The 15,860-nt window shown below is 34.9% G+C and overlaps 1 protein-coding gene across 1 annotated transcript; it reads left to right on the forward strand.

Moving 5' to 3' along the window:
* Nucleotides 1–1,327: 1,327 nt before the first annotated feature.
* On the forward strand, nucleotides 1,328–2,437 carry LOC127096306 (chaperonin CPN60-like 2, mitochondrial; the record flags this gene model as incomplete). Its single annotated transcript, XM_051034892.1, has 5 exons — nucleotides 1,328–1,420; nucleotides 1,597–1,692; nucleotides 1,772–1,871; nucleotides 2,108–2,211; nucleotides 2,327–2,437. Coding segments are annotated over 5 exons (504 nt in total), but the record flags the coding sequence as incomplete, so codon positions are not given.
* Nucleotides 2,438–15,860: the final 13,423 nt, after the last annotated feature.

A 15,860-nucleotide genomic window follows, 5' to 3' on the forward strand; every position in this document is an offset into this window, starting at 1 on the left:
GATTTCCGAAATCATACCAGTATCAAAGAAGAACCCAGAACCCGCAGTCGTTCGCTAGCACCTCGCTAAGAGAACATGTAGCGAGGGTTCGCCAGGCCTTCGCTAGGCGAAGCAGTAGCGAACATGACAGTAGTCGATTTTTCTGTTTGCATTCTGATCTGTTCTGTATTTGTTTGACATGTTTTCTATTGCATTTGCACGTTGTTTGGCTGACATTATTACCGTTATGATTCTTTTGTTCGGTGCAACTCTTGATTGCACCTCATCCCGTTATTCTAACATGTTTGCTGAGTTTTTGTAAGGGCTCCCATGATTCTTGAAGAGATAGCTCGGTATTCCACTTTATTTGTGGGATACCATTGTGGAGATTTATTCTGATTACTTGGTTAATTACGTTGCCTTCAAATATGTGATCTTATCCCTCTCTTTGTTGCCTTACGATATTACGGTCATGTTTCGCGAATGTGGGGATATCCTTAGCCAAGACCCTTTCGATTGAATCATCATCATCCCTAAACAGATACGTCATAGTCCCTTCGATCAAAAGGTCAATGTCCCTACGAGATAAACCTTGTCCCTCGAATGTTTCCTTTGAATATATGACTTTGTCCCTCGATGACCCTTCGTTGTAGCCTACGATTAAATGATGATCGTCCCTTCGAATGCTAAGGTATCCTTACAAATGTTGCCTTCAATGACCAATCGACGACCCCACGATGTCCCTTTACATCCAAAGGATAAGACTACTTACTTCTCAATAGTAAGGACAATTTTACCCTCCTAAGGATAGGAAATACTTATAAAGACCTTGGTTAGGTATAACTCTTAAATGCTTGCTCACAGCTTAAAATACTTTTCACACCTCACACTTTTCAAAACATCTTTTAGAAAATCACCACTTGGTATACATTCGCACCAGAATCATCTCCGAGTTATATTTTTCTAAACATCTTTCAAAATCAAACGAGATAAACACTTTGTATACATTCGTACAAGAATCATTACAAAGTTAAACTCTCATTTCAAAATATTTTCTAAACACACCATATTTCCCAAACACTTTCTCAAACAAGGAAAACATAAGTGAGTTAAGCAATTAAGAGCCCATGGATAACCATGGATACAAAGGGTGCTAACACCTTCCCTTTGTATAATGTACCTCCCGAACTCAAAATCTAATCAAGGTCTTTCCTGTTCTTTTCCGCCTTTCCTTATTGGATAAAAGAAAAGTCGGTGGCGACTCTTGATATCCGCAACATTGCTTTTCAAAGCAAAAACACAAAGTCAGTTCACCGTATCACAGTTACAATGCTACAGAAACATCTAATTCAATGTGCAACAGATTACTGTCACCATTGATGATACTATTGTTCTACATGGTGGTGGGGATAAGAAGTTTATTGAAGATAGATGTGTGCAGGTATCTTTTCCCCCTTTTTTTTGGTTTTTTAAAGTACTAAATTTTCACTCTTACTTTCTTTTGATCTTGAAAAAATTGCCATTAAGCCGAATGATTTTATTTCTATGTATGAATTTATCACAGAACTTTGATTTAAATAAAAATATTACCGGTTCTTAAGTTATAACTTTGTGCAGCTAAGGGAAGCAACGGAGAGAAGTTCTGCAACATTTGATAAAGAAAAGGCACAAGAACGGCTATCAAAACTCTCCGGCGGTGTTGCTGTTTTCAAAGTTTGTCATTCATTCTTAAAAACCACTAGTTTGTGATGTTTAAGTTATAGTATTTATCTATGGGTTTAAATATCTACAGGTTGGTGGGGCTAGTGAGGCAGAAGTTGGAGAACGGAAATATAGGGTAACTGATGCTTTAAATGCCACTAGAGCAGCTGTGGAGGAGGGTATTGTTCCAGGTAACTCAGTTTCGTGCATGTTTAGAATCACGGTGAGTTTGTCAGAATCACATCGAGCCACCATGATTTTGACTAAGTTAGACTTTGGAGCTTTAACAAAATCCTGGTACCACTGAATTTGGTCAAATTCACCATCTCACCCTGATTTTGCCTAAATCATCTGTTTCATATTCTTGTTCACATTATTTGATTCCTTGTTTATCTATTAAAAGTCGGTATGTAAGCGTTTTATCCAGGTGGCGGAGTTGCTCTCTTATATGCTAGCAAAGTCTTGGAGAATCTTGAAACTAAAAACGAGGATGAGAGAAGAGGAGTACAAATTATTCAGTATGCACTCAAGGTTTGTGCTGTTTACTTCACACTCTTTTTTTGTCACATATAGACCCTTCTCTATTTTCACTTCTTTACCTCGAAAATTTTCCATTTTTTCCAACAATGCTTATGACTTGTCACAGGCACCTACATTTACAATAGCTGCAAATGCTGGTTTTGATGGTTCTTTAATTTACAGCAAATTGTTGGAACAAGATAATCTTAATTTGGATTTCGATGCTGCTAAAGGTTAGTAACAGTGAAAGCTGTGATGTTGTATTGTTTATGATACCTTAACATTAAAAATGATTCTGTAGTAAAAAGAAGGTTGTTTAACTATGGTGCTTATTCTGCTAAAACAGAAACTTATGTTGATATGGTGAAGGCTGGGATTATAGATCCTGTTAAAGTTGTTAGAACAGCTTTGGTAGATGCTGCCAGGTAAAATCATATATCTTACAATGCAATTTTTTCTCTGCTTATATTTCACACGTTACTATATGTTAAACTAGTTTTTGCTCTATTGCAGTGTATCGTTGTTACTGACGACAACCGAGACATCTATTGTAGAAAATATGAGTGATAAAAACAAACCTCCTCAAAGGGTGGCAGATATGGATGATTTGGACTACTAACTTTTCTTAAATATGATGAGAATATTTTGGCTTATAATGAACTTGTATATCAGGTTATTACTTGAATGATAATGTAATTGTAATATAATGCTAATACTTTATCACTTAGATGATGATGAAAATGTAATATAATGAAAATAGTTTATGGTTTATTAATTCTTTTAATTATATAGAATGAAGTTTAATGAGTATTCATGTGATTAGTGTTATAGGAATGATAGAATTCAGGTTAGAATTTATTGGTCCAAACCGATTCAACCCAACCGAATGAACCGTATAAACCGATAATCCATCAACCGATAAAACCGAACTTAGTTTTGGGTGAAACTGGATTTAACTTTTTCAACCGTTGATTAGCTCGGGTTAGCTATTTCGGGTCTGAACCCACCCATAACCGACCGCCGTCCACCCCTATGATTACCCACTCCAATAGACTTTTCTTTAAATGTCTAGGTAACTAAAATATTTTTAAAAAGAAACATAAAAGTGGCATATTTGTTAAACAAGATAAGTATGGTCAAAGCATGAACATATCATATACTATTGACTCCTAATAAATATTCTGATAGTATTTCCACCTCTAGCATTTTACACTTAATTCAATCTCAAGTATTGATATTTTATAATCGCTTCCCCATAGTCTTGGACGGTGTTTATCCAAGTAAAATCTGAAGAAGTCTCGTGTGAAAGTTTTGTCCCTTTCTGAAATCACAGCTTCATATATATATATATATATATATATATATATATATATATATATATATATATATATGATAAGACATACATTTAGTTGTATATTTACAATATGTACATAATTTAATTAAGTATATGGTGTGTATATCTTACAAACCTATGTAACCTCGTGACTAATACTTAATAAATTTAAGTATGGACTTAGGATTTGGGAAATATATTCCACTCAGAACTGTGAAATTTTCTAACTCAAAAACTGTGGCCTGCTAAAGAAATTCTATATTAAGCAATAATCAATAACTTTCTGTTCATTATTATTTAGAAAATTGATGAGTCACAGAGACACCTCATAATTTTCTGCTGCTACTCTATGCTGAATATGACTCTTTTTTTTACTATATAGTTTACACCCGTGACCTGAATTAATTAAATTGTACGAGATCAATTAAGATAGCACATGTGTACAAATGGAAATTAGTGAGTTTGGTGATGATCAATGTATACAATTTATTTGTTATTACTAACTACTATTGATAACTATTCATTTCAACCACATTTTCTATTTTGTCTGTTGGTCGTGACAGCAACTAAACCTAGATGGCACCAAACCCCATTTAAAACAAAACGGAAAAGGAAAAAAAAGAAAGAATAAATGGAGGTCCCATAACCTATTGGTAACTAAGTTGAAGTCACATTCTAGGCATAAGTGATGTAAACTTTTGCTATGTGCAATCTCAATTGTATTCTTGGCTCTGAAAAGGCCAAAATTCAATCTATTAGATACACATATGTTCACATCAAAATACCTAAGCCTTTCAACAAAGTTGATTGAAAACGCTCCAACAATAAGTTAGGCTAGAACTCTTAAGATTAGTGTCATCGGTATTACATTTGTCCAAGCAAGGAAATATGATTGAAAGATAACTCTTTGATAATTTGTTTATTTTCATGGTGAATAATCACACTAAATACTTTTAAGATTGCAAAATATTTGATGGAGGAAGGGGTTATAGCTTTGTACAATTTCTAGATAAGTAAAAAATTATATATGACCATGACAATTGCAAGTCTCCAATTGATTGTTGTTGATACTTCAGGTAAGGAAGCATTTCTTGTGGTGGATATAGTATGGTGTTTGTAGTCTCAACCTCGAAGATCTTTCACGTTCAATAGTTACGAGTGAGTGGAGGTAGTATCTGCAAACACTTTGATACTCAAGTCAATGATCAAATGTGAGAAGTATAAAGTTTTAAAGAATTTTGTTTGTATCTTTATTTGACGTCTATGGTCCTTTATATATGGATTTTATTAAGGTTTATCTAAAGATGTAATATTTGGTCCAATCATTACCATCTAGACAAATATGTGTCAGAATATAATTTGTTATGTCATCGGACGGTATCCCTCCAATCATTTGCTTGAATTATGGGATTCTCAGGAACAAATCCATGTTTTTCCCAAGATACTAGAATGTTCCTTCTTATAATTTTTGCGAAAGTGATTTTTTTATCCTCTGACGTCGTAATTAAATACCATCAAAAACATATTTATCTTATTGGGAATTGTATCATTAGGTCTTATCCGTTTTTGGACCGGGATAAGAGGTTTGGACTGAGTAGGAAAAGTTTCTCCCCCAAAGCCTAGTCTAGTGTAGTCGGGGTATGACTTGTGATCTTACACCATCCTTGCCCACACCCTTACGGCCTGGAATCTCAACCTTTTGAAAAACAACGATAATTCCTATATTATGTTATGATATGTGTCGAACATTACCAGAAAATTACCAGAAATAGCTTTTTGAGTTATCTCTTGGTATGGGTCGAACATTACCAGAAAATTGCAATGGACAAAGTTTCCATATGAAATTAAGTTTAAACTAAGCTATTTGTCTTCATTTGTTTCTTAGTGTAACATATATTGATCAAGTCCACATCGTTCATAGGTATATTATGCTCTTTTTCCTAGTAGTTAGGTGTAATTATTGCGATATGAGAAAATTTATACTTCCTAGTGCTAGGTGTCGATTGTTAATCATTACCTTGCGTCTAGGGATTTCTATAAATACCACTTCCTTTGCTTGTCCTCATCTTTTTTGCTTTCTTAATTTTCTTGTAATTCAACATTCTTCCTTCTTAGCAACTTTTCCTCCTTACCTCCATTTTTTGTGGGGAATTTTTTCTTTGAGTTTTCTTATTTACTTTCTCCATACTTTATAAAATTGAAAATGATTTCTTTTTCGGTGACATTTCCTTGCGTCTTATTTATTCTTTCTAAAAGCGGAAATGATTTCTTTTGGGGGATTGAATTTTTAGGGTTTTTTAGTAGAGTTTGTTGGAGTTTATAACTTGTGAGGTTTAAGATATGTGATTCTTATTTTTTTTTCTTTGTTAGATTTAATTGTATGATTTACATTGTGAAAACTTCAATCATGTAGTTTGTTAAATGCCCCACACATAAAAACTTCCAACACACAAGGTTCATAAAGAAATGTTGTTATAACGCGCCCCTTTTTCCTTGGACAAATCATTATTGGTGACTCTTTGTGGTTTCCTCTCGACAGGTTTATTGTTCCAAAAAAGATGAATCATCTAGGAGCTAGCATAAATAAGGTGTACCTAGGTTACTGATCCATTTTTTCCATTCCCAACGGGCTGAGACACTTTGACTCTCAGACCTCTTTTGGCAAACCCAAGGAATGTGCCATGGTACTTTTCAACCCAAATGATTGAATATGTGGATAGTTTACTTTGTGTCGGTTTCCTATGTATGCCATCATGTTTATCGATTATGGTTTTCATTTGTCATTTTCTTCATTCGAACTTCATTTTTTATCGAGTTTGATGTTGGCTTATTCTATGATTTTCCCTCCCTCCTAGAATTATATATGCTTTTTCCAACATTTATGCGCTCATCTTCATATGAGGCCCTGATTTGTGGTGTTTTGTTCCATATTTCAAATTACTTGGGAATTCCCCGGTAGTAGGCATGATCTGGTCACTTTTATGTCATTATTCCCTATCTTTGAGCCTTTACCCTTGTACGTTGAATACTTTCGTTGCCGTTTTGTAGTTCTCTTCCTTTTGTCTCAGTCTATAGATTAATCGATATGCCTCGTGGGTGGCTCCTTTTGGTCCCACTTTATTCTTTGTACGTATAATGACCATTTCACAACACTTCCAAAGAAGTTACATTTTGGTCCCAAGAGGTTAAATGAGGGGGGTCTAGCTACATTTCAAAATATCAAGAGTTACTCTAATTATCTGAACTAGGGTGTTCTGTTTCACCTTATTGATTCTTTATCATTTCTTGCCGCAATGTGGGAAGATACTTTGGTTAGGCCTAATGTGTCTTTAATATCGTGATTTGTGATGTTCTTATCTTTCTGCTCATTACTTACTATATTTTTTTGGTACCATTAATTGCATGTATGATGATTCTTCAAGGCAAAATGGCTCGTGAAGATATTCCTTCAGGTTCTAGTCTTATTCCCGCACATTCAAAATTGTCTCCTGCTTCTCAGAAGAGGAATAACATGATGAAATAAGCTCGATACAAAGAAAACGAGCCTCCTTCTAAGTGGACCAAAGCTAACTTGACCTTAGCTATGAGACAGAGCGTTAATGTAAATTTTTTTCAAGGCGGGATGAATCTCCAATTTCTTGCCTAACTTTTTATTCCTCTTCCTTATGCTCTAGTTTTTATACAAGATTTGGTTCTCGAAGTCGAATCCCCATGGATTACTGATTTGGGGTCTTTTGGTCGCAAGTCTGCATTGGCAGAGTGTTTTTCTTATATGAAAAACCTGGTGGCCTTGGTTTGTCAGTTCCTTGATCTTTATGTTACCCTTACATTGAGGGAGGCATATCTCATTGGTGGATTAGAACAAGTAATATTTGAGGCTTTGAATGATATTTATGAGCTTCCGAGTCCAGTCTAAGTGTGGTGAGGTAAATAAAAAATGTGACGAGATTCTTCACCTCTCTTGCCGGGATTTAAAAAAGGTGGTTGAGAATCATCAATAGGTCAAGAGAATCCTTCAAAAACAAATTCAATTTTTGGATGAAGAAAAAATTCAGTCTGATATTTTGTTGACTATAAGTACCCAAGAAAGGAAAATAATGGAAACACAATTTTTGGCTTCTGAAAGGAAGGTCATTTTTCTTCAACTTGAGAATGAGTTTTGAAAATGCATTATGTTCTACATATATTTGATGAGCATAAATAAATAAATAAAAAATTTAGCCTTGGATAAAGTGGAACTAAGGAGGTTCCACCGAGATGTTTGTTCTTGCTAAAAAACACTAAAAGATTGACTTCCTCGTTTTTAGTCAAGGAGAGTCTAAAATGATTGGTTGAAGTGTTGGTTATGTATTTCTTATCTCATTTTTGCTTTTCCTTTATCCTCCAGACATTATCCTATTTATAGGTCTCCATATCCTTCTTTCCTCCCTCAATTAATTCTTCATATTCTTCATAAATACATCTATCAATAACGTTCATCGGCTCTATAATTTCCATGTAACGTACGCCTCTTCACTAGTTATAACTCCAATGTCATGATGTATCATCTGGTAACTATTTCTTATGATCTTTCAAATGGAAGCTTAGCCTTTTCATCAGACCCGACTTAATCTAACTGGATCATCACCGACTTATATGAGGTCAGATCCTTTCTGCTTATTGGATATCCTAACTGGATTACGACTAGTAGGTATACCACGTATATTGACCAGCTAACCTTGTCATACTTGACTATCACACCAACTCGGCCTCAAGGAATCATGGTATAAACAATCCTCCGATCTTATATCCCAGCTGGTCAGACTAATTTTTTGGGATGTACATAATCCCCTCGAGCATGAGATCTGAAAGATTTGAAATTTTCTGACAAAGAAAGCCCAAAAATTTAGGTTTTCCTCAGCCCACATATACCGTGATATTCGTTTCTAGTGACGTGTCTTTAATCATGATAACATATCTTCTCCAGATTCTCTCCTTCCTTAGTAATGATGATTTTTATGGGAATTTGATCCCTTTCAACGATTTGAAACGTTTCATGTTTCTTAAGTCCTCTAGAGGATTTTCTCTTCATTAAAGTCACCTCTTTATCTTTTTACTTGTCATTTGCTGGAGGAATTTACTTCTCTTTTTGAAAGCAACTTTCAGAGTTTTCGTTCTTTCTTCAAGATCAAGTATATTTACTTTTTGTTTCTCTGTTCTGCATTATTTTATTCAATGACTATTGTTGATGCATGTGATGATAATACAAATGCATTAAGAACCTCGAGTGCCACAAAATAAAAGATCTTTGGGATTTTTATGTGAGAGTGTAGCGGTAAATTAATGACCGTCGAGCTATGGATAAGCTAGACGTCAATTAAACCAGAGTCGCCATCGCATTTTTATTGTTTCCAAGGGAAAAGGGAAAAGTACGAACAAAACCCAAAATATAAGAAGTTTTCAAATCAAAACTAATAAAATGCCATAGATTACAGGTAAGGGGTTGGTTACACATAGGGAAGGTGTTAGCACCCAAAGTGTCCTAGGTACTCCTAGGGAGCCCTTTTTTGTGCGCGTGTGTTTTTGTATAAAATAATTTTTGCAATAAATTAGAATGGAGGGATGAGAAAAGAATTCATTAATTATATTTTTGTGTTTGACAAGACCTTCGGACTTGTGCCTACGTACCAACATAAATTGAGGGATCAAAACCTCGTAGTTCGTGGTAACAATTTCAAAGTGAATGCATTTCTTTTAACAAAAATTTTAGTTTAACAAAGGAACAAAAGACCTAAAAAGGTTTGAATGAGTGTTAATTCTTTTTGTCTTTTGAAATTTTAAGTCAAGTATAGTTAAGTTCATTTACAAGTTTGATTAAGAAAAGAGTTTTTAAAATGCAATGGCATGAGGCCAAAGTTTCTAATTTGAAATATGGTCTAAGTTTAGAAAACACAAGCAAAGAAGATTTTAAAAGGAGAGAGAGATTTGAAATTAAAGAAGTGGGGAGGAGATAAAGAGACTAATCCTAAGCAAAAATTTAAAAGTTAAGAGTTGAAAAGATCTGACCAATGGGATGCAATCCAATAGACAAGAATGTCATATAGAAACCCAAATTTCCCTTGGACTTTAGAATCAAGCAATATCAATACACAAATAGCAAGATGAATAGCAAGGCATCAAATAAAGATATCCACATCCAAGTTTAGCAACTCCATGATCTTCTTCATAATCTTCCATGTATTAGATGAAATCAGAGATAGGCTTTAGGCACAAGTTCAAAGTAACAACTTCAATAAGACCATGTAGCAGATTAACTCAAATGGGATCTCAACACTTGCTTCATATGAAGTTTCAATTCACAAGCACTTGGTCTCATGAACGTTGGCATTGGCCAAGTCCTTTTGCATAGGGAGTGTTGCCTAATTCTAAGTCCATTGTCTCAGATCAAACCCAACAGTCCACATAATATTTTTTAGGGTTTTTGTTGTTATTATGTACATTAAGGTCAAAAGACCACAAACAAAATACACAAACAAGTATATACAATCACAATATAATCACAAAGTATGGCTCAAGTGAGCAAAGTGAAAATGACATTAAAGTAAACAAGTTAAATGGTATGAATAATGGCAAATGAATAAAGACTTGAATTTAAAGTGCGTAAAAATAAATGGCTTGAAATTAAATGTTAGTTTTTATTTGATTAGAAATTAGTATTGCTTTTGCTTTTGTTTTGTTTAAGTCATTCTTTGGAGATACTCAACCCACTATTCACAAGCATGGATCCTTGAACCAAGACATCTTCCAAAGGAAGGAAAAAAGGCCAAGTTTCCACACAATACCATGAAAGAGGGGAGACTTACAATCTCACTTACTAGAATGTTATGCCTTTCTGTGTCAAAAATTTAGCGCTATGTTAAGCAATAGTAATTGGACTTATGTAGAAGTCATAACTATTTGAGACCGAGCAATAGAAATTTTAGTGTTAATGCATGTTAGAGATATGGTCTTATGAACCATACTCCTAAAACATATCACACTTAAAAGAAAATGCAAAAGGGGTGGACCTAATCTCATCCACACTTATGTTGATTTTACAATCAACTAGCCTTAGGATATAAAGATATCATAGGTCCATGAAATGAATGAGAAGAGAATGGGATTGAGATGAAGAGGGAGGAGGAATGGAATCAACACAAATTGGTCAAATGAGGACTTTTATCAAATTAAAATCATTCATTCATTTTGGGAGATGAAATGTACATTTCATCAATCCCCTAAATCCAATGATTTTAACTCAACAAAGTCAAATCAACCTTGACCAAGGCCCAACAACACAAGTCAAACTCAACAAGTCAATATCAAAAGCTCAAAATAATTTATTTTGCAATTAAACAATTAAAATCAATTAAAAATGCAATAAATTAAATTATGGTTGGTCAAAAATCCTAAAACCTCATCAAAACACCAAATAAATGGCCATGAGATTTATCATAGGTCAAACAAGGTCAAAGGACCTTGGAGAAAAAAATTCATTATTTTTTGAAACTTAAAACTATTTTTAAACAATTAAAAATATTCACAAAAACAATTAAATCATGAAAAATATTAATAATGATCCAAAAAATAATTTTAATTCAGAAAATGAAAGAGGAATTTATTTAATTTTTTTGGGTGAAACTCTCATATTTTTTGAATCAATATTAAAATTAATATGAATTAATAAAAATAAGCTAAATAAAATGAAAATCAGAAAATAGCAAAAAAGATGGACCACTTGATCTCCCCCATTAATTGAGGTGGCATATCAATTGGTTCTCAGTGTGCGTTCCATAATAGCACTAGTCAATGCACTGCAGGGATGGTATTTAAAACCAACGCACGAGATTAAAACATTTTGCAAGGATCCTATGGTCTGAGATGTGCCAACACATGGCCAGAGCTGTAACTCCGGTCTTCTTCTCCGGTGGACCTCACCGGACTGGTCCACCTTCAACCATCACCAAAATAAAAAGGGAGGATATGAATTTAAAAAGAAAATGCATAGGAGCTCGAATCTGGCCTCAATTTCTCCTAACTCCAAGTATATTAAAAGATACAGGGAGTTGAATTTTGAGGATCATGATCTGAGTTGCTTCGATTTGACCTCAAAGCAACTCAATCTTGTTGCCTACATTGATAGGACTTCAAACAACCAAAAATCAAGAAGAATTATGGAGAATTGAGTGAGAATCGAAGAGATGAAAAATTCTGAAAATCACCTTCAATGCAGGTCTGTATGAACACGATCTTGCTTCCAATTTCACTTGGCCTTACTCTGGACACTTGATGGAATGGGATTGAATCAACAAAAGCAACAAGACTCTTGGAGATTTGAATCTCAAAACAGTGGAGATCCAAACTCGATTTCCAATGGAAATCCTCAAGGTTATCCTTTGAATGAGAGGGTTTGGATCTAGGGATTCAAAGCTGGCGTGCAGGGTCTTCAATTCAGAGTGCAAGGGTCTCTATTTATAGGCCAAATGATTGTTATTTGCACACTTGAATCAAAGTTCCAAAAATAGCAATGTTCATTGCATGGATGCATGAGTGTGTCATAGGCCCATGTAATCATCCCTTCAGGTCCAAAAATGAGTACAAACATTGCTGAAGTCACATTGGTAAGCTATCCAATTGTGCATGAGGAATGCAAGTTCAATTATGCCAAATGGTGATCCAAGTTCAAGCCATGCGCAAGTCACTCATACTTTGTCCAAATAGGATGAAATTGGACTTTTTGGAAAGGTTCGATCAAGTGTAACAACTTTCATATTGAACAATTTATCATTTGAAGCTTGGAACATGATGAATTTTGGGGTTGAAGTTTGGAAAATCAAACATATCAAAAAAAAATCTAAGGGTCAAGCCATATGTTCACTTATTCCACCTTGGCTAACTTTTTATATGAGCTTCAAATGAGAAAGGTTCCTTCACCAAAGTTGTAGCTCTATCAAATTTCTTAAAAATGGTCACAAATTTGACCTCATTTGGATTTAGCATGAAGGAGTTATGCATTTTTGAAGTTGAGGAAAATCATTTGTTCAATGGCATTGGTCCAAAATGACCTATAATGTCTCCTCATATCACATGCATTTAAAAGTTGAATTTGCTCTTCCTGCAAACATCAATGTTGAATTATACATCTTGAATTTGATTTTTAAACTTGAGTAGCTTTCATCTCATGAAAATTGAGCAAGTTATGGTTTTGGGAAGTTGACCTCCAAATTAGGGTTTAAACAAAATGACCTATAACCTTTCACCGTAAAAAAGGACTTTCCAAGAAAAACTAGCTCTTGACCTCAACATGAAAGTTGTTTGGAATGTCATTTAGAGTAACGTTGCTCTTGGAATCATTTTCATATGACAAAAATTGTAGGAGATAGGGTCTAGGGGACCCCAGTTTTGGTCAGTTGACTTCCTTTGGTCAACCACCATGAACCAACTTGCTAACTTGATATTCTTTTGACTTTTGGGACTCATGGAGGATCATAAATGCATAATATGATGAAATTTGAAGTATACCTTGAAATATTTGATCAATTGTTGAAGAAGCTTGTTGAAGAAGTTACATAAGATACCCAGATGAACTAGGGTTTCCAAGGCAAACCAATTCCAAACTCTTGATGAATTCTTGATTAAAATAACATGTGAAGATCATGGGTATACATATATGATTCTTAGAGCCATAATATACCAATTCTTGATTGATCTCCTTGTAATGAGGGTCTTAAACCCTAGATGTGAGCTTGATAGATCAAAGATGAGCCTCTGCACTACCTACAAAAGAGCTAACTTGTACAAAGACATATTTTTGGTATTTTGGTTAGTAAAAATAAAGATAAATGAAGTATGATACAATAAAATGGTGCTTGGTGACCTCTCCCAATGCAAACCCAATGAAAGAGGGGTAAGGAGGATGCCAAGGTGTGATCCTAATACTAATGCATATGATGAGATAGCATGAGGGATCTTAGGGTCAAAATTAGGGTCTTACAGCTGCCCCTATTTAAGGACATTCTAGTTAAGGAGGTGAAGGTTAAAATCTTCGTATCAACTCAGTAGAATGGACTTAAATAACAACATATAGAAACAAATTTTGGTCCCTAAGAGACCTCATGATGCATATGATATGAATGTTAAAATAAATCTCTGTGGGGAAAATGTTTCCACAAAGGAAAAAAATCTAGAGAGACTGAAAGTCCACAGGAGCATAATGCATTCCCTAAGGAAAACTCACTAGGGAGACGGAGACTCTGGGGGGGATAAAAGGGTTATGCGTAGGCCAGGCTACAACTTAAAAAACAACTGGGGGACTCGAGGGATTCCATGAAAATAAATCAATGGAAAGACTCAACCAGGGAATAAAAGACATTTGTGAGGGAAACGAGTAGGTCAAAACAAAGCTAAAATACTCGAGCCAAGCAAGAAACGGCGATTTCACTGAGGAAATGCATACTCAAACTCAACTGGGGAAGAAAAGATCTTCAACACAGGAGTAACAAAAGTATATTATCCACTACCAATTACTGGGTAGGGAGATAACAAAATCTGACAGGGAGGACATCCGTTATCGATTAGGGTAAACATATTAAGGATGACTCACTGAGGGCAACCAGGAGGTGTATTCATTACCGATTACTGGGTAGGAATGAACTGCTGGGGAAAAGCCAAAAAATAGGATTTACAACTACCGATTACTGGGCAGAAGACCAAAGGAAAGAAAATATGTCATCAGTTAAGATGAACATATCAAGGATAGACTTTCCTGAAAAAATTAAGAATTACATCTATCAGATATTGGATAGAATACCAAAAAGAGAATATTTGTCATCGGTTTGGATGAACATATCAAGGATAGCCTTAGAGGGGAGAAATATGAATTACATCTATCAGTTACTGGATAGAATACCGCAAAGAGAATACCCGTCACTGGTTAGGATGAACATATCAAGGATAAACTCGACAAAGGGGGAAAAGAAAATTTTAAACTACCTTTTGTTGGGCAGAAGACCGCAAAGAGAAGGAAACTCGTCACCGGTCAGGATGAACATATCAAGGATTAACTCTCTGGGGGAACAAAATAGGGATCACAACTACCGGTTACTGGGTAGAATACTAAAAAGAGAATATTCGTCATCGGTTAGGATGAACATATCAAGGATATGCTTCTTGGGAGATGTGAAACCGAATCCGCTGGGGAGAAAAAGTTGCTCTTGTCGGGTATTGGGCAAAAGTGAAAGACATGAGAAGAATCAAGAGATCTAGAGAGAAACGGTCAATCAAGACTATTCCAATGAGGATATAAATCAAAAGGAGTGGTTCCATCTAGATAATCAACTGGGGAGGAAACTAAAATAATGATCATCCACGAGGAAATAACTCAGTGGGGAAAAAAGAAAGGTTAAATTATTTCTGCTTAATGGGCTGACACTCTACGATTGAAAGAGGACAGACACACCAAATCTGCATGGGAGAAAAGTATACCACCATAGTAGAGGATCAAAATAAACAATGAATCACAAAGCGTAATAATGCAATAATGTAATTATATGAGTGTATATGTATATGTATATATGATGATTATGTTGACAAAACAATCGCAAAGGATACAAACGTCACTGATTTGAATCATCGATACAAATCCCTAGCCAATACCTACAGGAGGGAAACAACTGCTGGAGAGAAATCAAACATCTCGAAGGCTCAATCCTGGTTGGGGAAGCACAAGGAAAGATCCGCTGAGGAAACTGCTATCAACTCTGCGGGGAATTTTAGGTCAATACCATATCAAATGGGAGACAACCTTGCAGGGGAGAAACCACAAAAGCTGCTCAAAATCAGGAGTAACTCTGACGACTTGCGGAGAAGTAAAAATTATGCCGAAACTGTGCAAACTGCCGAAATAACACGCCTACAACTCAAACGAGGCCAACAAACTCGGCTGAGGAAACCAACAAAACTCGGTTACTAAAAAGTTGTCGGGGAGGAAATAGGGATTACGCCCACTACTTGGTGAGAATCAATAATGTTCCGCATTTTGGGCTTACCGCTTTTCAAACCGTTGTTGATATTCCTTTAAATGATATTAATTGCTTAAAGTAATTACTTTTATATATTTAAGAAAACATGATTTTGATTAAAATTTAATTTAAAAAATGATCATAATAAAAATTTAAATCTATTTGGTTGAATTAAACAAGAGTAGAAACAATTGGATAAAAAACTTAACTTCATTTAATGGAATGGTAGTCTGTAAATGACAAGAATCCATAGATTTTTACAAAAGTTGAAAAATGGTAATTTACATGGA

This window comes from Lathyrus oleraceus, chromosome 6 (assembly GCF_024323335.1).
Source record: "Lathyrus oleraceus cultivar Zhongwan6 chromosome 6, CAAS_Psat_ZW6_1.0, whole genome shotgun sequence".
In the NCBI taxonomy this organism is placed as follows: domain Eukaryota; kingdom Viridiplantae; phylum Streptophyta; class Magnoliopsida; order Fabales; family Fabaceae; genus Lathyrus; species Lathyrus oleraceus.